Raw genomic sequence first — 22,335 nt, forward strand, 5'->3', positions numbered from 1 at the left:
TTCTAGACAGTTGATTAGGTACCGGTATTGCGCCTGTGAGTACTTATAAAGACTATATTGAATGGCTCGTAGTCGAAGAAAATATGGCAAGGCAGCGACGGATTCCAGTGAAGCGAAATCAGAAGGTATAATAGCAGTGTTTCTTGACCTTTTCTCTTGAACCAGCCTCCCCAACAAAATATGAAATGAAAATTTAATGAATACTGAAGAAAAGTGCCATGTGTTTTGTTAACAGACCTTTTGAAATTGAAGGGGCACTGCGCTCTAAAAATGATGAGGTCTCAATATGAAAGGCAAAACGAGAGAAAAAATGGCCGCCGCCATTTTCTTCAGAACGCCACCGCCTGTCCAGATTGGAAACAGTGGTTGTTTTCGGCAATGAGTTGCGCGTGACAGAAGGGTTTCTTACATAGAATAAGTAAGGAATTGAACGGAAAGTTGCGCGTGACGTTACCACCAATTCCACTCTGGCCGCCTGTACCCTGTATGGAATCGGTGTCCTGTACTCACACAATTCTTCATTTTTTGATTATTTTCTATTAAATTACTTCAACTTGGAGAATCATCCCTGCTTACATGTTATATATCAGCAAAACGTACCGAGATTCCAGTAGGGCGCCATCATAACGGAGCTTCAATTTATTGAAATTTCGACAGGACCGTCACGCTCCAGCTGTTGCAGCTGCACGTCATTTCCTAACCCGGTACATGGCAGTTCATGCACTATAGTTCTGTGCCACGTGCCTTATTTAACCATGAACTTGAAAGATGTTAAATCACAATGACGGAAGCCTGACTGCCACCATACCATCACAATACAAGTGCAAAGTATAATTTTAACCAGGATAAGATCATAATTCAAAACAATAGTACAAATAATAATTGTTATAATTACGAGTTACTTGAGAGTCTGATAGGTGCAGTAGTTTAACCCCAGGTTTGTGTCAGAAAACGCTAGGTCTCGCACTGCGAGACTCGCACCCACCTGAAAATTTGCTCCCATCACCCTTGCGGTCCGGTTGAGGGTTGATCACCACTCGTTCATAGCAATATTTTGTGGTCTTCAAGTTTCACATTGATTGAGATTATTTTTAGACACCAATGTGCTTCTGATCGATTCTACGGAGACGGTGGTGTCACGAAAAAAAGCTGCTGTACCTAACCAACCGAAGAAGCTGAGCAAGAAACAGAGAAAGAAACTTGAAAAAGTGCTTGAGCAGAAGGATAAAAAAGCAAAGGTAGAAATTTACGAATTATTTTGGGCAACGATCGAGATAACCGGACCACGACCTAGCTCAGGGGTGGCCAACCTTTTCGGCCAAAGGGCCACATGAGATTTATGAACCATTGCGCGGGCCACTTGAATGTTGATGACTTTTTTAATCTTCCGATAGGAGCGAAATGGTGAAACGGTGAAAACAATACTTACCGTATATTAATACGCATCAATAACATATATGATATGAAGACTCGGCTTGCAAGTACATCCACGACCTAGCCGCGCACGGCGCGATTTTTTTAAAAGTTACTAAATGAATTCGGTCGATAATAATGTTACTTGCATAATTATATTTCGGGTCGCCTCTGCATACCGCTAGACTCATTTGGCAAGGACAGGATTATCCGCCGCTTGGACTTATAAATATCGAAGATTTCAGCTAATATGCAAAATATTGTACTTTGTGATTGGTCATATACGACGATCTGCGAAAAATGTGTCTGGCCCCTGGCTATGCCAATGCGTCGGAACTGATATTTTAGTTATCAAAATCCCAAATTCCGCGGTCAGGCTAATCAAATTTTGGTTATTTGGTTTCAGTAATTTATCTTTAATAATATAACTAGTTTCGAGAATTACCCCGCCGGCCACGGGATGGTCGCCCCTGACCTAGCATATCTATCTCACCTTCCGCCGCATACCACCTCATTTTGTCGAGCGCTTGCCTTTATATTCTTTGCTTTACTTTTCATTCAGTGCATGCCCAGGCGGGTGTCTGATTTCAAGGACTGCTCCAAGTCGTTCGACACCTTCTTATCTTTCATTGTATCGCAGTTTTGTGACGTTTTGAAATGGTGAAAATATTAATATACTGATACACTGGAATGTAGTGAAATATTAGGTACTGGTATAGATTTGAAAAGGGATGTGCCATCAATTCTGCTGGTGATCACTATCATTTAGTTGCAGCTTTATCTCATTAACAGCATTGTATATTCAACTTATACAGCGTATTGCCTATTTTCCAAGTCAATTTTTATACAATTATATTATAGTCATCTTTTATTTTACCTTTTAATTTATATTGTTGATGATGTGTGTTATTTTCCCTGTTAATGTTCTCAGGTATCATGAGTTTATAAATTATCTCTTGCTCAAATGCTCATGTAATATGCAATTATGATCCCAAAATGTTTATACCATATGTGCGGATAAGCCCTTGTAAGCCTCTCGGTCTTGGCAGTGTGCGGGCCACTGCATGTCAAGGCAATATGCCCAATGCCTATTCACATCAGCTGATTCTCCCTCGAAGTCGTTTTAGCTAGTGAGGAATAGTGCGTTTGGGCAAAGCAGAATAGCTTATTTTGAACCAGGCCGCGTGTTGGTTACACGTCTTCAGAAATTTTCAAATGATGCTTTCCAAAAATTGAATACTTTCATATAGTATTGCAGTTGCAGTGCAGGTTGCGTAAACTGAGGACTAATCATATTGTGAATATCAATTCTAGCAAACCCTAGACTAACATATAGCCTATAGTCTCACCATGTCATGGTATACAAACATGAAGTGGGCCAATTCATCTGCCATACCGGTATGACAAGCAGTCCTAGTCTCCGTATTGATCCCATACGCTGACTTTGTACAGTACATACTGTGGCAATTTACTGATAATATCATTGTCAGAGGGCGGACTTGCTGAAGGAGCTAGCCAAGGTGCAAGTCGACGCTTCCGAATTGGCTCTCATGTCGAGCGTCGCACATCTTGGGACAAAAAATTCCAATCTTCAACTTGCGAAAAGACCGCTTCCGGAAGATTTGAAGCAAGAAATTGAAAAGTTGAACAGTATTCGGGGAGCAAAGAGGAGGAAAAAATTACCAAAGAGCGAATTGGTGAGTGTGGCTGCACCTATTTTCACTGGGCGGTCTGTAGGTGCTCATTAGTACTCTTGGTCTGAATATTTCTGCTCTACGTATGAAACCACAGCTTCACAAGTTTCAGCACCTCTGTAATAAAACATTGAATGTTTTTGTCTTTGCTGTTTCTGCGGCATATACACGGACGATGGACTCGTGATATACAGATACACACGATCTGTGCATATGCATACCAGGAGTGCATGATGTACATATGCCTCTAGACAAGGAAGGTGCATAAATAACCTCGTAAGACATTCTAAGTCTTGGACCAAGCCTCCATGCTATCCCGGTAACTTCGGTCTGACCCGCTGGGGATCGAACCCACGACCTACCGATCAAGTCGCACCCTCCACCATTACTCAATCTTGTCGGAATAGTATATTATTTATGGACCATCAATCAGAGTTAGGCTTGTGTAGGGATTAAAGTAAGAGTAGTGCCGTTTACTGTTATCAATTGCAGGGCCAAGTAGTACTGTTTGAGACTGATCAAAACGAAGTTACCTGTACTACAAGTAAAGTAGCCCGATGTCACCGGGGCAAGTACAAGTTCTGCAAGTAGTAGGAAACCGTAAAGACACCGAGGAAGTGATTTTCCTGACATAATTTGAGAAACTTAAACACTGCAAAGTGTAGTAAGTGGTGTTTGTTTGCTTGAATAGTGCAACAGTGCAGTATAAGTTCGTTTCTGTGGTCCGTGAGCCACGTCACTATACTGCAGCTTGACAAAATTGAGTTAGGTTTAGATGCATGCACCTCGAAGCTTTTAAATTGTGTGATGTTAACAATCAACTTCCAACTACAAGATATCTGCATGAAGCAAGGTATCATTGTTGATATTTGCATTTTGGGGAAATTTCGTTGATTCGATAATTCATATCGTATTTTGCCTGTCGCCGTTCCGCAATTGCAGCCTGATGCACAGCAGGAAGACAGCACAGACACGAGCGACATCTCCCTGTCTTCAGACGACGAGAATATCAAATCTGGTAACACGGTTCGAATACGAGCTATCGCTTCACCTGACTGTAATAGCGCCGTGCACCTGTTCAGATTTGGAAGCCGATCGCGTGGAAATCACCGACGACGCGTGCAAAGTGGATGATGTGGCGGAAGAAAAACAGACGGGTGCTACGGCGGTCGGTGGCGAAGATAAATCTGTGACCAAGGAGAGCGGTGACGCTAAATCGACGGGACCTACCAACTCCGAGACTTCCCTGCCCAAGTTACCAAAGTTTCCCACGGTCTACGTGCCGCTCGACAGAGATGATTCGATCCAAGACCACCGACTGGCCCTGCCTATTCTGGCGGAGGAGCAAGCCATCATGGAGGCCATCCAGCACAACCACACAGTCGTTCTGTGCGGTGAGACGGGTTCCGGCAAGACGACGCAAGTGCCACAATTTCTCTACGAGGCCGGCTTTGCGAAGTACGATTCGATGCCGAAGTCTGCATTTTCCAATCGGTTACCATGAATTTTTCTTGTTTCGACGCAGGCAAGGTATTATCGGCGTGACTGAACCGCGGCGAGTGGCCGCCATCAGCATGTCGCAGCGCGTGGCGAATGAAATGAATTTGCCCCCGAGCCGGATATCATATCAGATAAGGTATATTTGAATTGTATGTAGGAATTTCAAAACGTCTTTATCTCAGAAGGTGGCCTGACGTTCGGACGCACTGCTAATATAACCCTAGACCATGGGTTCCTACCCAGGGTTCTGAGGACCTGTTAGGGATACGAAGCACTAAATTAGGGTGTACGAGATGCATTGTGGAATTAGGCATACACGTTCAAATTTATTTCCCAACCTAACCAAAAATGGAATATTTCCTAGGCAGATTTACTCAAGTACATCATTTTCTTCGAGCTACGCCCGATTTCATATCGAAGTTCATTTTTATTTTGATATAGGTACCATCAGAAGTTGTGTTGGAAGTGAACAGGGGGTACGAGAAATTTTATTCAAACCCCAAGTGGTACAAGTGCTAAAATGTTTTAGAAACACTGCCCTAAAATTAACCCTAAATCTAATCCTAACTTTTTTAACCCACATGCTGACATACAGAGACGATTGTTGCTAGTTGTCGTCCTGGGGCAAAAAGCCAAGTAGCTAAGTCACGTCATCCCTCTAGTACCCACCTAAGCCACATGCTGAATTGTTGCATGCTGATATGTCCACGGGCCATCTCGGAAATCGTCAATGTGGTTAAGAAGCTTTGAAGAAATTTGATTTGGGCATATCTGGTGCCCGGGGCCGGGTTGATTAGGTTTTTACCGATTTTTGATGTGCATGAATCGCGTCCCTCGCGGTGTGCCGACACCCGTGCCGTAATTATTAGTAGGCCTATAGTTAGAGTTTTCTTCACTAAGATTCACTAAGTTTGCGATTCGATCCACTCTTTCAATATCTTATGTTGACCTGATGGAAGCAAGCTTCATTATCTTTACTCTTTTAGTTTCTTTCCCAGTTGAGGGTTTGAAAATTGTTCGGATGTTCCAGTCAGCTCTAGATTACCTGACCATGATCTGACATATCGACCTCACCTACTGACACTGATCAGTTAATTATCTCCGCTTGTCCTTATATCCTGTCTTCTGTTCCTTCACATTCAGTGTGCAAAATCTTGGGGCGTTTTGAATATATGACAAAATAACTAAAAATAACATCCGAATATAGCGAATCCCCCATCCCTGCTATGATCCGTTCGATCTGTTAAATCGTGCTTCAGGTACGAGGGAAACGTGACGGACGACACCGAGATGAAGTTCATGACGGACGGCGTCTTGCTGCGAGAAATCCAAAACGACTTTCTGCTGACCAAATATTCCGCCGTCGTAATCGATGAGGCTCACGAGAGGAGCGTCTACACCGACGTGCTGATCGGACTCCTGTCTCGGATTGTTCCGTTAAGAAATAAGGTGAGTGTACTGGTGTTGCGTGTGGTCTTATCGTCACTTCTAATTGAACCGGCGTGAATTTACAGAAAGGCAACCCTATGAGATTGATCATCATGTCTGCGACATTGCGCGTTGAGGACTTTACCCAAAACGCGAGGCTGTTCAAGACGCCTCCGCCTGTGATAAGGGTAAGCTTGCAATTGATGTCTTGAATTTATGCTTCTATTCTCTATTTTAAGTGTGATTTGTTTAGGGTAGTGGTTCTGAACCTTTTAATGGTTGCTATCAATTTCTGATTTGAAAATGTTCCACGTGCCACCTCTAAAATTGGGTGATCTAGACAGGACAGCACCTTCCACCCTGACCGACATATATGAAAAGCTGGTTGCTAAAAAAAAGCCACACTTTCAGAACCCGCAACTTTCCAAACCCCCATGATGTAACCACTCGTTTACAGGCTAATATAGTTTAAATGAGATACACTCGAACAGAAATATATACAAGCTAGTAGTGATACCCGTTTTATAAATAAACCGGTTATTGTGGTATTTCTTGTCGACGGATGACCTCGTATTTCTCTGTGAGCCAGCTTCAAAATAGACGTCACGTTTGTATCATCTGGCTTCGCTTGTCTGATTGCTAGTTCAGTAATGTACTATTGTTCAATGTACATCAAACGGGTTGTTTATTTTCTCAGATAAGCATCAGTACGTAATGCGTAATACTTAACGATCATCTTCTTTTTTTCAAACCGCATAACTGTCCGGCATGGTTATGCTAATCGGGTATGCCGCATGTCCAGAGCACATGTGACTGGTATTTTTGACCAAAATTGGTTGGCTGTCATATGTCGACAACGCATTCTGTCACGCAGGTAGAGACACGACAGCACCCGGTGACCGTACACTTCAACAAGAAGACGCCCATGGACGATAAAGGAAGGCCGTACATCCGGGAAGCCTACAAGAAGGTAAGGGAGACGTCGCCGGGCACGGTTGCAGTTGTGAATTTTCGCTCCGTTGTGCTGTTTCAGATCTGCAAAATTCACCGCACCTTGCCGGCCGGCGGTATTTTGGTGTTCGTCACAGGTCAGAACGAAGTGCACTCTTTGTGCAAGATGCTGAAATCGACTTTCCCGGCAAAACCTCGTGTCGGTTCGGTCGATCCGAATGACAGCGCTAAAGAATCGGTTGCCGATAATAAAGGTGGCTAAAAGTTGCTGCATTTTGATGATTCTTGGATTTTATCAGTCGATGTCATGTGAATTGAAATGCTTGGTCACACTTGTCCATGTTTTGGCGCTCTGATACTTGACTTGAACCGAGTCGGGTACTCGATTTTGTTTAGGCCTACTAGTGACCTCCGGATATTGATGGTGTGTTATGTTGCATTTCATTGTAATGGTAAGTAATAGTTTTCTTGTGCTTATCCTTTATCAGCAGTTTTTATGCGGTATTTGCCAATTGCTTCCTGGACTTTCGAGTGACTTCAGTGGTAAATAGTGCCACAGGTGTTGGGTACAAGACAGGGTTGTAATGACTCGACTCGCAATTTTTTGGTGACTCGACTTGACTCGAGTCATTTTTTCAAATGCTTGAACAGACTCGACTCCAGTCAATTTGTGTAATGACTTGACTTGTGCGCGAGTCATTGTACATGACTCGAACCACGTCATTTGACTTGAGACTAGGACGGCCAAGACAGACATTTCATTGTAACTTCGAAGAAGAGTAAAGTAACTACGTTATTGGTATTTCGTCTATCAGTCCTGATACTTGGAAAACAGGGCCTGGAACTGTTAAGACTGAGCAAAATTACTATATTGTGAATGCGAGCCATTCTATATCACTCGAGCAGAGTTGAAAAAAGTGGATTGAACTGAAAACTGAACACTGAACCTAATGACTTGGACTTGGATTCGAGTCAAAAGACTATGACTCGGACTCGACCGTCTACTAACTGACTTGTACTCGGACTTGACTCGGCGATGAATTGAAAATGACTCGACTTGACTCAAGTCAAAACTCATGCCTCCCTTGGTAGCTCTCAACTTCAGTGATTGTTGTTCCAGAATCTGGTCTTCCCAAAGTGAATCTGGATGCCATTTCTTCTGTTCCCGGCAACAACAAAGAAGTGAAACGTGACCGGGAGGAAGAGAAAGATGCCCCGGCGTGCTTATCTGATGAAGATGATCTGGATTCAGACGTTGATGAATCTCCGGTACGGTGTTTCTGTGTTCTGTGTCATACATGTACTGAGTCGCCGTACGACTCACAGTCGCGAAGCAGCGTCACTACTTTATGGTCAACGAAAATTTTTACTTTACACTTCAGAATGATGTCGAATTTTCGAGAGAGGTCGACAGAAACCTGCCAATGCATGTACTGCCGTTATACTCGTTGTTAGCACCAGCACGGCAGCGGGAAGTCTTCCAAACGCCTCCTGAAGACACAAGGTAGCCACCCGACATCGCGTGTCACATATCCACTGTGTTTTAACCTCCTGTCATCCGCAGGCTGTGTGTCATCGCCACCAACGTGGCCGAGACTTCGCTCACGATTCCCGGGATCAAGTATGCGATTGACACAGGAAAGGTGAAACAAAGGTTCTACGACAAGGTAACAAACATTTTTTTATGCGTTGCTGTTTGGCGATGTTACAGGGTTTATGCTTTCAGGTGACTGGGATATCGTCTTTTCGCGTGACGTGGGTGTCGAAAGCGTCTGCCGATCAACGTGCTGGCCGTTCGGGCAGAGTCGGACCGGGTCACGCTTATCGATTGTATTCGTCTGCGGTGTTTCAGGATTTCAGAAACTTTTCAGTTCCGGAAATAGCGTCGAAACCCGTTCCTGGATTAGTTTTGCAGGTGACTTATATATCAGTCTAATAGTGTAAGTACAGTATGGTTCGATATCGGTGCCGATATTGTTAAGTGGTTTGGAGGTTGTTTTTGATTTCGAGATGACATATGTGGTCAGAGTTGGCACGCTCTCAAGAACAATATAGCACTGCGAGCGTAGACACGAGTAGTTAATGAAAATTTGTGGGGAAATTTGGTACAAATTTATAATAGTGCCCACAGGGCATGATGGCCAAGTTGAAAATTTGCTGGTTGCAAAGGTACCCTTGCCCACTATCAGGCACATGCGTCTTGAATCGCTTATCATATTTATACCAGTAAAACTTATTACGGCCATGACCTGTAAACTGCCCATTTTCAGAACATCATTTTGTTCGCAAATCTGCGAGACTTTACTTTCGACCCTTCGATTGATACCAGTGTGTCACGAAACTTCAACGTTCTATCTGTTGGCCTCTAACAAAAGTGGTGAAAGTAGTGACCGTTGGCACTCGAATAGAAGTAGAAGTAGCGATTTCGAAGGAAGTGAAAAAGCAAGTATTCTAGGCCTAGTATTGCCTAAAAATCGAAAACTGTCAAGTGGAAGTGGAATTGGTCTAAAATCATGACCACTCGAGCATGTAGCGAAACCAAGCAAAATCAACTCGAGTACCATACTTCAAAATAGTAGGACTGCTCTGTTACCACTGCCTCTGGCCTTTAACTAACCGTCCCTCACAGATGAAGCAGATGAACATCGAAAAAGTTGTGAATTTCCCATTTCCTACCCCGCCGCCACAGGAATCTCTCAGAGCCGCGGAAGATTTGTTGATATCGTTAGGCGCGGTTGAGAAGCCTCAGCTCAGGAAAGGAGTTCGGAATAACTTTGGTAAGTGCCCGCAAGATTACCGATGAATTGGGCAATTGGTAACCGTTAATTCTAACCCTAACCTACCCCCAAGTAATCCCCTAACCCAAATACATTGATATATACCAGTGGTCGGGGACCTTTTTTGTCTGAAGAGCCATATGGGCCCTATTTTTTCCATTTTAACTCCCAAAGAGCCATACATGTCAATCAACTGTTACGTCGTGACATGGTGACGTCATGGTAGCACTAATTCGAACTTACTACAAGGGATTCGTCCTTTTTCCCCACATTTTCTTTGTGAAACCTCGAACTAATCATGCTGGTTGCCTTATTTAAGCTTGCGAAATTTGAATTTCGAGAACGTAGGTTCATTGTGATGCTACTTTTAAATGCTAGAACCCATGATCACATGCGTAGGTGGATCCAAATATGGTCACTACAGCAGTATATATGTCTACCCACTCTAAGTTGTGATACATCAGTGACGTCAGATCAGGGGAGGTAAGTAATACAGTACCTGACCTGTCGCCAGGATGAGTGAACGGAAATTGTGAAACCTTGAATTACTATTGGTATTTTCTATTGATGTCCATGACTGACAAGATTTTAAACATTTTTCTTCCAAAATCACACAATTTTCATATTTACCGTACGAATACAAAGCGCGGAACGAGAGGTAAGTCACAGATGGACCAAAGCTCACCATTGATGGGTGTGGGTCTGATTCCATAGACTACTCCAAATCGCTTCGCCACCTTCCTATCCTTTCATTGTATCACAAGTTTGTGGTGTATTGAACAGATAAAATTGCTAATAAACCAATGATGCTGATGATAACGCAACTCATCGTAAATAGATTGGAATTTATTATAACTGATGTTAATCGAATGTAACTGTAACGATTCTGAAAATCTAAATACTGCTGATCGACTTCTCAATTCTTGAAGTATTCGGCGGTAACATATAACGTTGCACTACACGCCTGCATTTTATCGCCGGTACTACAGAGCTACTCACCAATCAAGAACGTTGTTAGCTATGACGTTGTTTGTAATTCGAGTTTGTAATTGTGAATGTAACGTCCACGATAGTTCACTTCGTGCCGAAGAACACGAAGACATTGTGTATTTGAAAACTGCGTTCATATGCTGGGCGTCGCCATGTCTGCTATTCTCTTCGATCAATCAAAGTATCGATCAATCCAAGATTTCGAGTCGGGTAGGTGTGTACCGAATTCGCGAATGATATTGGTCGCCGGCGCGACAGTAACTTAAATTTGAGGATTTTGAAAAGAGGGGGTCCGATCCCCTAAACCTGAAAAGGACATTGTCTTTACCTCGCAAAGACACGTTTATGCTGCCAGGAGAATAATTATTCTATCTGTGATGAAAATTTACTAACAAGTTGCTGCAATATTGATCAATTTAGTAAAAAAATAAATATTTGGCAAAGAGCCGTAGGTTCCCGACCACTGATATATACAAAGTGCCGAATTCACCAACATAAGAAACGCTCATATTCAGTGAAATATTCATTTTCGATTAAATTAATATAATATTGATATATCGGTTTCATACTAATTATAGTTAGTATATTTTCTAATGACAAGTTCACCAAGTGCCGAATTCAACATGATAAATTAACCAAGTTCAGTTTTTCACAATTCGCATTCATATTCAGTTAAACATTATTTTTTAAGTATATTAATGCGGTGTGCATCACTTTCATAATAATAATAGTTATTATTGCAATTTTAATGCCAAATTCGCCAAGTTCCGAACTCCCGGTAATCGCCCGCAGGCCTAGCCACGCCGACACTTTTCACAATAGCCGTCGATTTGCTTCAGACCGACATGGCGGACGCATAACGGAATTGGGGAAAGCGATGGCGGTCTTCCCTGTGCATCCAAGATTCGGGAAGATGTTGGCTATGGCGTCTGCGAAGGAGCACATCGAAATCTTGCCCTATGTGGTGACGTTAGTGGCCGCGTTGACGGTCAGGGTGAGTACGTGCGGAATCGAGTTCGTAGGAGCTCAAATCACGGCTCAATGTCGACGTTTCAGGAAGTATTCGTGGAGCACCATCAGCCGGCCACGTCAGAAGACGAGGTTTGCATTCTACTGTTAATTTTATGTAGTGATGTTGCTAGGGCTGTTCAAAAATAACTTTTTTTCCCGGATTCCAGCCATTCACTGATTAAATTGTCAGGTTACCCTAAAAAACGCTGCACACCCAATTTGGTTCAATTCTAACAAGTATAGGACTCCGCAGATCCAATTAAAATTTTTAATTTATTATGGAGAATTAAAAAAAAAATTTTCAATTTTTTCTGCCAACCCCATGAAATTGTTACGCTGTCTTCAAAGACCTTGCAAAACAAATTTGAGTCAATTCCGACCAGTAGAAGCGGAGTTATGTGAGTTTTTCGATGATAATCCACGGATTATCCTTGATTGGTGGATAATCCACAATTTATCAACGAAAAACTCACATAACTCCGCTTCTACTGGTCGGAATTGACTCAAATTTGTTTTGCAACGTCTTTGAAGACAGCTCAACAAATTCATGAGGTTGGCAGAAAAATTTGAAAATTTTTTTTTTCAATTTTCCATAATAAATTAAAAATTTTAATTGGATCTGCGGAGTCCTATACTTGTTAGAATTGAACCAAATTTGGCGTGCAGCGTTTTTTAGGGTAACTTGACAATTTAATCAGTGAATGGCTGGAATCCGGGAAAAAAAGTTATTTTTGAACAGCCCTGCCAGCACAGCCCATTGTTGCTGTGCCAGTTGCGCTCATTTTACATTTTATTTTTTGCAAATTGGTTGAAAATCGTCACTCTCCGGGATTCAGTTTTTGTACAGCGTGCTTTTCCAAGCAACTTCTGATGCGAGTTTTTAAACTTGGTTTAAACCGGAGCTGTGGTGGAGTCTGTTCACTTACCACCGACTCCAAACATTTTCAATATACTGCACTTTTAACCACACCGACTCACGCTGATAAGATTTCATTCACAGAACTCTGACGCCAACTCCAACATTCCTGAAATTAATGCGTTTTTTAATTTGGAAAAAAAGTTCTCGCAGAAACAAATTGTGAACGTCCGCCTATATCGAACACTCAGTAACTTCTGAAATTGCAATGGTCTTTTTAGTTTTGCACATAGTGGCAAAATTTCTAAGACTCCACCAGGAGAAAATTCCGACTCTCCAGCCCTGGTTTAAATCGACTGAGTGTAGTGCGCTGCTTGCTTGCTTGCTGGTAGCAGAGTAGACTATAGTTCTACTAAACACTGAAATGCTTTGTTGTTTCAGTGACCGTAATTCACTTTCATGGAACGTGGTATGGGTTTTGAACTCAAACTAACGATGAAGCCAGACGATTCGGGAGTGTTGACGTTTTATTTCTATATGCCAATTCTATTGTCAAGTCGTGTCTATTCAATTGAAATTTGCCATTACAATGTGTGCCAATGAAAATCAGTTACCCACTCCTACAGTCCTACAAGATATTGTAGGATTCATAAGTGATCTCTTAAATTGCAGAAAGCGCACTTTAAAGAGCTTACCGCTCGATTATCCCATCTGAAATCGGTATGGGGTGGTGGAAACAATGACGCAGCAAAATCTTTCGGCGATTTGATGGTGTTGCTTGGGGCTATCGGATCCGCGGAGTACACGGGATTGTCTCACGGCTTGTGCGTTCAAAATTGTTTGAGGTACGCGACACAGTTGTGTTCTAGTTTTACGTGTTTGTCTACGTCAAGTTCTACGCGTCTGTTCAGGTATAAGGCTTTGACTGAAATTCGTAAGCTTCGTTCGCAAATTATCAACATCATCAACTCTGTCAATCCTGACAGTAATGTTTGTTTGACTTCGAAGATGGAACCGCCAAACAATAATCAGGTAGGGCCTCACGAAAGAAAAGTGGATCCAGCCATGATGACTATCTGTGAAATCTGTTCTGTTGACGATCAGTTTTTGTTATGCTGAAATGGTATGGCATATGAGCAACAGACGTATGTACCTGTACAATTGAGAAATTTAATGGAGCCCGACCTATATCGGAATTTCTAGCCGATACCAATTTCGACTTTATAACATATTTTGCCAACAAAGCAAAGCAACGTGTGACATTGGAATATGAGCCTTGTGAAGACCCTCCTCTGACTTGAGGATTTTAACCGTGAAATTGCCACTACGATAGGATGATGTTGCCCTTATATCATGGTGGCAGTGAATGATTTTGAAAATAGGAGCTATCTGTTGCGTCATCAGTAGGGCCATTTTTATATGACCTTAAAAAATCCATATTATGACTTTATTTTTTGGAAAATATGACTTTATATGACTTTATGTGAAAATTGTGTATTTTTACATGCTAACAACGTCACTCACGGAACTAAAGAGTAAAACATACGCAACATAACACATCCATTTTTATTTGAAGCCACTGTTGTAGTACAGTTTCATGTAGTGCGGAATGTTAGAGCCTTTGAAGTTATGATTTGGACGTAAAATGACTTTAGTAAGGAAAATGAGCGCTCCACAGACGCTGATGTGGGTTGACACTTCTGCAGTTTTGCATAAAGCGATGGTGAAATGTCTCGTCTTTGTAGCTCCATAATTTTTTTCACATCGTTTTTGTCCAATTGCTTTTTAATGTAATTTTTGAGCTCAAGCGGATCTTTTCAGAAATCAAGGGCATTTAGATCAGCATGGGCGTGTATGTAGGCTATAACTTTCCATTACAACATCACATCAGGTTGACGGTATACGTAGGCTATAATTTTCCATTTTCAGTATTAAGTTTGAAATATTGTTATAGTGGAGGAAAATTGACTGAACAGTCAACTTTGGATCGTTGACTGAATATTTGATGCTCTTTACTTCACCTTCCTACGTCTCGGCATAATATTGAGCAACATTCGACCAGCTACCCCAACGAGTAACTGCCTTAGTTTCTTAGTGCTTGATTGCTTCACCACTTAAATTGGTACTTTTTATTTAAAGTATACTAAAAATATGACTTTATAACTTTCTTAATATACCCCGTAGGGATGCGGTTTTTACGTTAAAATTGATTTCACGACTTACTGATGCATAGAAAAAAATATGACTTTAATGACTTTAAATGGCCCTAGTCATCAGTCCTTCTGCATTGGTCGCAAAGACCCATCTTGCAATTTTGAAAGCTTCTGTCGGCGTTTGCCTGTCATAAATCCGCAACGCCTCGTTACTATCTACTTGTTCAAATTGACATATTGAGTACCTTTCGTTTTGTACTTACAGGATGTCTCGAAAATTGCTTCATTACTACTACTTGAGTAGCCTCGGAGACTTACTTTTTCCACCTCTCTCCAGATTACCTAACCTATGGTGCATTGGTTGTCTAATTTTTAGCGCGGTTGTGTCTGTATTCACTTGAAATAACTTGTAACCGCTATTCATATAATTCAGATCACCTTGTTGCGACAAACCGTACTGTCCGCGATGGGCGATCACGTGGCTAGGAAAATTCCGGAGAGCCAGATTAAAAGCTTGGACGACCCGAAAGAAGTGAGAAGAATGACGGGGGCTTACAGTTGGTACGCGAAAGAGTTTTGATCTCGAAAACTATGGTTGTTGAAATTTTTGTGTTGGTACTTGCGAAATATACCCGATTAGACTACTCTGGATGAGTTATTACATATCGTTTGGACCAGACTTGTAAATTTGTACAAACTACTGGATTTTTAAAAAGCGCAACTGGAACTAGAACTTCTCAATTATTAAAACTCGCAACTAGAACTAAAGCTAGAACTACTAACTTTTCAAAATCTGCAACTAAACTCTAACTATTCACTTTTCAGAATCTAGAACTTTTTACTTTTCAAAATCTGCAACTAGAACTAGAACTACTCAAACAACCATTAGGTAGTTGACCGTCAACTAACTGAGTAGTTTGTACAAGTCCCGTTCCTGGTTTGGCCGTCTCCCGGGAGTCGTATTGTGTCACGCTGACTAGAAAATCTTTGTTGTGGACAGAAGTGCTCAGTAACAAGGTACTTGCACTTTTTTTGAGTGCTCGAGTAGTTTGCTCGTACTTCTTATTCTTGTGGTTGTATTTTCGACAAATACCTACTTGTACACTGTGGATTTTGTAAAGTAGGAAGTAGTATTGGGATACACTTTCATCCCTTTTATGTGTGAAATTATCATGACGAGTGGACGAAAGAGACTCTTTATCACCGAGTATCTTCCAAAATTGCACCATCTGTGACAGTGTCAACGGTCTATAAAGGTCACTCTGTGTTAGTCGTGAAGACGCTCGCTGAAAGTTTGAAATGCGAACCAACAACCAACCAAGTCTATTTTTCGAAATTACTTGAGTATCTTCATTTTACCATTTTATTTGAAGTAGTTTTTCATGTGTGTCAAATTGCCATTCTTTTCAGTAGAAATTTACGGCGTTACTTCTACGTTTACTCAAGTATCAATTCTGACTACTGATGGCTACCTGTGGTCTTCAACTTAGTGTGCTTGACCAAGCTCGCTTTTTCAGTCTCCTCACGACGGAACCTGTGTTCATCCATCCCACCTCCATCTATTTCACCAATTCCAAACTACCCGAGTACGTCGTTTTTCAAGAAATCGTCGAAACAAAGAAGTCCTACATGAAAGGTGACACTATATTCGCAACGACGAAAATACAAAATTACAAATTCATAGCTGTTCAACAGATGTCATGACTATCGATTCCGTGTGGCTGTCGAAGTACTGCCCGCAATATTGCTCGTTTTCCGAGCCTTTGGAGGAACCGGCACCGTTTCTGGACAAGTCCGGCGTGGTTCGATGCCACGCGAAAACCTCGTACGGCAGGCTGTCGTGGCCTCTCGGCAATTCCGTGATAGCCTACCCGCCTGGTTTGAACAGGTGGAATCGCGTTTTTATACTCTTCGCAGTCGCTGTGGAATTTGAATCCGATGTTTTTAAGATACAAGTGGTTCGCCAGATACATGCTGTCGGAATATATCGTGAAATCTCTACCTCGGCAATTCAGCGCGCTACTTTCCAACCCGGAAATAATGACCAGGTCGTGGGCGAAGTAGGTTTTGTTATTATTCTCAGTCGACTTTTGACTGTGCTATTTCAAAACAAAAACACGCTTGTGTCGCAGTTTACAGCCTCGGACGCAGCTGATGCTCCAGTCTCTCATCGGTCAAGAAGTCGACTCCAAGGCTAAACTTCTTCAAGCTTGGCGTGACAGTCCGTGCTGTGAGTGTTTGTCGCTCTTCTTGTCACATTTGCATATCTCTTAACTGTGTGAGTTTGGGCGCAGTTCTTTTGGAAGAATTTCAAGAATGGCTGCCCGAGTCGATACGCGAAGACTTGTCTCCGCACTGGCCGCCGAAAGTGCGATGACGGGACGGGCGTTAAGACGAGAGGTGAGGCGGGTTTGAATTTGTCGCGATTAGGGATTGTCACAGCGGTTCAAGTAGTTAGAGTCGATAAAGCTCGAGTATCCAAACTATACTCAGGAGTAAAATTTCATGAACCGAAAATATAGTTTGCGTACTGTGCTTCCGCAGTCGTTCAGTTCGTTGTAGTTCATCATCGAAAAACATGTCACACAAGGCTACGAATGTTCGATTGTTCATGGTACGACATTTTTACCAAGTACTGATTGAGCCTGACAGTGGTTGCAAGGCGATTCGAAATAGTTATGGTCCAGAAATGGATGACGTGTAACCAGGGCTGTGGAGTCGGTTCCTTTTACCACCAACTCGAGACGTTTTTAGTATACCGACTCAGGAAATTTCAAATTCTCCAACTACGACATTCCTGTAAATCTACTCGGAAGATTATACCTGTATTACATTTTTAGAACTTCAATATGCAATTGAATAGTATATTCATATTAAAATGAACCCGAATATTTTCGGCTGACACTCGTCAGGGGTAATCGTCAGCAACTAGTTGACAGCGTATATCAACAATCGTAACACAAAATATGACGTCACCAGCACGAAATGTCGAATACGAGAGCCTTCAATGTACTATTTTTAAATGATACACAAACTCTTTTTGTTGACACAGCCGAAAATGTGTGTCAGCCGAAAATATTCGGCTTCATTTCAATATGAATATACTATTCAATTGTATATTGAAGTTCTGTACCTCCAAGAAGCTGTTCAAATTTTTAGATATGTATGGTTCACAGAAATTATGAAAACTATTGTCACAGAAAGAAATCAACTTGTGATGGGCCGAAAACGTAAAAACTTGATGACTTCTGCAACTGCAACCTCACTTATCGGCAACATTTAGTTCGATTTTAAAGTAGCTGAGTCGGAGTCGGAGCATTTTAACAAACTCCGACTCCAGCCAATATGTGCCTCGCCAACAGCTACTCCAATGAGTGCTACAGATATTCTGTGACTCCGACTCCAACAAGAGAAAATTTAACGAAACTCCGACTCCACACAGCCCTGCGTGTAACACGCTTCGTGTCCTCGGAAAAGATGCATATTTGAATGAATAATAATTTCGTTATTACTGCTACGACATATAGTTGGTACTCGAATGCTCAAATCAAAGCTTGATACTCGACCTGGAATCAAATCGCTCAGATACTCGATTTTGCCCAGATCTGGTCGCAATGTATGGATGAGTGGACTTCTTGCTGGCGCAAAGGGACTTTTGTTGAATGATGCGGATCTTACCTCGCTTAGCTAGTGTGATGATTGAAATTAAAACCAGCGTGACCCTATGAGGAAAGTCTGTCTCGTGTATGGTTGGTCGTGTAGTACGCGTGTGCCTCGCTACGTTTGAATTTGCTCGATGTTGGATTTGGATATTCCGTAGCAGGAATCTCCTTGCGTTCTGCCGACGTTGGTTTGAGTGCTATCTGTCGGAGATCTCGGAACGGGGGGAGTTGCATTCGCGCTGACTGTACGTTCCGCTTGACTGTTCGTTATCTCCTCTCTTGGCGAGCGCTGGTCTCGTGGAATCCCGTTCGTCGTTGATTGCGTCCAGGACCACTGTCGGCTCGATTTCACGAGACCCGGGCTGCTATTTGACTCGTGCGTGCGTGTCACGTTTGCTTGCCTTGTCTTGGACGAACGCGTGCTGAACGATATAGAAATATAGCGATCGCTCTGGTATCACACCGATACGAAGCAGGCCGGCTGAGTTGGAGAACTAAGAAATTTACAGCTTTTCCAAATAAGATTACATTTAGAATTATAACTAGTTAGTTTTCCAGATTAGATTAGAAAATCGAATTGAATTCCGAATTGTATAGAAATACGACAACAATAAAATTCAGTACGTGTCAAATCGGGCTTCAATCTCGTAAGTATGAGAATGGCAAATATATGTACAATTGTACATGTACTGTACATTGTATTATAGTGCACAACAAGCTTGGCTTGTTTCGCACTATGCAGTTCACCAGCGGCATTTTGAGGAAACCAGCAATTAGACTACCGGCATGTAGCTCTAAAATTCGTCTAATTAGGTTACCTGAACGTGGTGGCGGGATTGTAGCGTCTGTGCTCCGACTCGTACTTGTTTCTGCACATGTCCGCGATCTCGATTACGGTGAGCACGCAAGAAGCCTGCGAAATGTCGTCAGGGCTGTTTGACGCGAAACTCGAGCGGCAAGCATGGTCGCACAAAAATGCGAGCACTTGACTTAAGCTTTTCGGATTACTCGAGTAGGATATACCTAGTTGCGCTACTTACTCGAGTGGTTTTGTTTTAGGACTACCTCCTTTTTTATTCTACTATTTTCAGGCAACATTGCAGTTTTGAAGGTAGTTTTGGGGTAGGTTTGCACTGCTGTCATGAGCAATGCTCCTAATTTTTTACGAGACACCCCCAACTCGCTGCCCGGTCCCTTGGACAACAATGCGTAACGACTAAAAAAAGGTCATCACTTCGGATTTCTCTCTGCACGGCCGCGCACGCGCGCAGCTTACAGGGAACATTAGTCATGAGTGAAATTGTCACAAGGACTGATCGCATGTATTGCGGTACCTGAATAAATTCTCAAAAATTGCTATTGCAATTGCAATTTAGCCGCAAACAATATATTCATATTGCCAAATTTATTCCACTCTTACCTTATCGACTGACTCACGTCAGGAGCGAACGTCAGTAAATGAGGTTAACCAAATTCAAAATACATTCTTTCTATATTTGGGATTTGGTTTACCTCATTTACCGACGTTAGCTCTTGATCAGAGTCGGTTGAAAAGCTTAGAATGGAATGCATTTGGCAATATGAACATATTGTTTGCTGCTGAATTGAAGTTCTGTACTTCCAAAAGCCTATCAATGACAATTGGTCGTTCTGCGTTGGGCGTTGGGTCGCGCAGAGACATCTTGCCATTACTCGAGTACTTTTTAGATCTATTATTTTCTCCTTTCACTCAAAGTGGTTTTGACCTGTCTTGGAAATAGCTACTTCTACACGAGGCGCAAAGCTGATTACTGTGACCCCCCTCTAGCGACTGTAGCCGTCATATACTGTATGCTGGGATGGTTTGCATGGTCGAAACGCTAGCAAATTTTCGATTTCCTTACCAGGTTGACAGCTGCAAGAAACCACAGGAAGCAAGTCTTTTCGCTCGCTTTGTCGAGCAGGTCGCATTTGACCGACCCACCGTAGCACGTCAGACTCGAGGGAATTCTCCAGCCGTAAAGCACGGGGATAGTCACGACGCACGTCAGCTCCAGAATGCACCTGTTGAACTTGCGGCAATGAAATTCGATGTGAAATGTGGTGGGCGACGCCGACAGCGAAGCTGTCACCGAGCTCCTGTGGGCGTAATAAAGAATGTAGGATTCGAATTGTGTTTATTCTCGCAATTTGTGGAAGAAGACGATGGTTTTGTTATTCGTGCGGTGGTTAGGGAAGCGTAGGACCTATTATTTAGGATTCGTCTTTGGGTGTGTATCAGGAACGTGTGACAAAACGAGTAATGTCTTGGCCAACTGGGAATTAGGTATTGCCTTACGTCTGGGGCGGCCAACCTTAATCAGTCGTAAATAAACTTTCAAAGCAAAACATACTGGAACGGAAACGCTGTGCGTTAGGGCTGTTAAAAAATAACCTTTTTCCCGGATTCCATCCATTCACTGATTAATATGTCAGGTTACCCTAAGAAACGCTGCCCACCCATTTTGGCTCAATTCTAACAAGTATAAAACTCTGCAGATCCAATTATTATATTTTAATTTATTTAGGAAAATTCAAATCTTTGTGTCAACCCCATCAAATTGTTGAGCTGTCTTCAAAGACGATGCAATACAAATTTGACTCAATTCCAACTAGTAGAAGCGGAGTTATTTAAGTTCTTCGTTGATAACTCTCGGATTATCCACCAACCAAGGACCTGACAATTTAACAGAGGTGGTCAGTAACGAAGTACTTCTACATTTTTGAAGTACTCAAGTAGCTTTCCGTTACTTTGGTACTTACTAAAGTAGATCTAATTTCCCACTACTTCTACTTCGTGATTTACTTTTCGCTATTTTCAGTTTGTCAAGAAGTAGTTTATTGTTCCAATCAGGAAGATAGCCCGAGGAATTTCGGTGCTGTTTTCACGGAGTATCAACATCTAATTTACATAAAGTTGAGTAAAGCCCAGAATTTTCGTCGCGCAGAGTGGATATGGAGTGACGGGTATGATTTCACGAAAGTGTCGGTGAATATAATTTAGGTAGCGGGTTGCGTGCTTCCGTCCACACCGCATTGACGCCCTTATGAAATATTTTATCACAGTAGATATGGCCCATCATAACGCTTGAAATTGATGTTTCGCAATCTAGCATTTACTTCTCATATCGTAATCTAGCAGTCCGTGGCGTGTACTAATCTGGAAAAGTGGACTCCGACTCTTTTTTGTTAGCTTTAGACCTGTTTTAGCATACCACCTTTGAAACTTTCTGGACCAAAGACATGAAATACATTTTCCGCTTTTAGAAGTGGTATCTCTTTCAATTCCCAGTATCCTACTTTGAGTTCTGATAGTTTCAGTTCTTTTGTCTTGAAAACATACATGTTGAGGCATAAAAGCAAGTGTAGAAATGCCTTTAATTTCCAGAAATATAGCTGAAGAGCTTCTTGGAGGTACAGAACTTCAATATACAATTGAATAGTAGGCTATATTCATATTGCAATGAACCCGAATATTTTCGGCTGACACTCGTCAGGGGTAATCGTCAGCAACTAGTAGAGAATTGGAAATACCATTGTATATCAACAATCGTATCGCAAAATATGACGTCACCAGCATGAAATTTCGAATGAGAGAGCGTTCAATGTACTATTTTTAGGTGATACACGAACTCCTTTTGTTGACAGAGTTTTGGTTGGTGTATTTTGGTTAAAGTCGACTCCAAGGCACACAAATGGAATTGTGAACGGCACCGCCCAACGATTCGAAATCGGTCGTCTCGATAGAACAGATGTTTGCAGATGGCAGAATTAATCGCCTTTGATCGATCAGCATCAATCTTAAGCGGATGAGTTAGGGGTGAGCTTTTCACTGAGCGTGATGCACCCCTCACTTTGCACCATTCTGCATCTTTCACCTAG

General features: G+C 42.1%; 2 protein-coding genes across 6 annotated transcripts in view; one reads left to right on the forward strand and one right to left on the reverse strand.

Annotated features, from left to right (window-relative positions):
* On the forward strand, positions 1-20,585 carry LOC145433608 (putative ATP-dependent RNA helicase DHX37). 5 transcript variants are annotated; one of them, XM_080310750.1, is made up of 26 exons: positions 1-125; positions 1,096-1,238; positions 2,904-3,110; positions 4,050-4,125; positions 4,190-4,565; positions 4,633-4,743; positions 5,867-6,056; positions 6,122-6,223; positions 6,910-7,005; positions 7,069-7,240; positions 8,107-8,250; positions 8,364-8,490; positions 8,551-8,653; positions 8,713-8,901; positions 9,616-9,763; positions 11,593-11,747; positions 11,810-11,854; positions 13,293-13,465; positions 13,532-13,652; positions 15,207-15,334; positions 16,291-16,409; positions 16,469-16,661; positions 16,723-16,833; positions 16,906-17,003; positions 17,068-17,173; positions 20,322-20,585. In XM_080310750.1, exons 1-25 carry the CDS (start codon positions 62-64, stop codon positions 17,148-17,150), a joined length of 3,474 nt encoding a protein of 1,157 aa, XP_080166876.1. In that variant the 5' UTR covers positions 1-61; the 3' UTR covers positions 17,151-17,173; positions 20,322-20,585. The 5 variants fall into 5 exon arrangements, 4 of the variants coding, with proteins under 4 accessions (XP_080166876.1, XP_080166877.1, XP_080166875.1 ...); XM_080310751.1 differs by lacking the exon at positions 20,322-20,585 and having other exon boundaries at positions 8,107-8,255; positions 8,369-8,490; positions 17,068-17,536; XR_013913152.1 differs by having other exon boundaries at positions 16,469-17,173.
* Positions 16,404-22,335, reverse strand: part of LOC145433616 (uncharacterized) — a 17,100-nt gene continuing 11,168 nt past the window's right edge. The window contains exons 7-9 of the mRNA XM_080310765.1: positions 20,319-20,478; positions 19,254-19,348; positions 16,404-18,857 (exon numbers count right to left, since the gene is read on the reverse strand). Of these exons, the coding sequence (XP_080166891.1) occupies positions 18,551-18,857; positions 19,254-19,348; positions 20,319-20,478 (562 nt within the window). The 3' untranslated portion in view covers positions 16,404-18,550. The remainder of the gene's footprint in view (positions 18,858-19,253; positions 19,349-20,318; positions 20,479-22,335) is intronic.

This window comes from Botryllus schlosseri, chromosome 2, assembly GCF_051294905.1.
Source record: "Botryllus schlosseri isolate E-star chromosome 2, Bs_hap1, whole genome shotgun sequence".
Classification (NCBI taxonomy): domain Eukaryota; kingdom Metazoa; phylum Chordata; class Ascidiacea; order Stolidobranchia; family Styelidae; genus Botryllus; species Botryllus schlosseri.

What these genes read in the sequence shown, in the direction of transcription:
- LOC145433608 (XM_080310749.1), top strand. Translation starts at nt 62, where the DNA reads ATGGCTCGTAGTCGAAGAAAATATGGCAAGGCAGCGACGGATTCCAGT. An exon ending in CGACGAGAATATCAAATCTG is followed by an intron (nt 4,126 to 4,189) that starts GTAACACGGTTC and finishes GCACCTGTTCAG; the next exon opens with ATTTGGAAGCCGATCGCGTG. An exon ending in TTCCTGGATTAGTTTTGCAG is followed by an intron (nt 8,902 to 9,615) that starts GTGACTTATATA and finishes CGTCCCTCACAG; the next exon opens with ATGAAGCAGATGAACATCGA.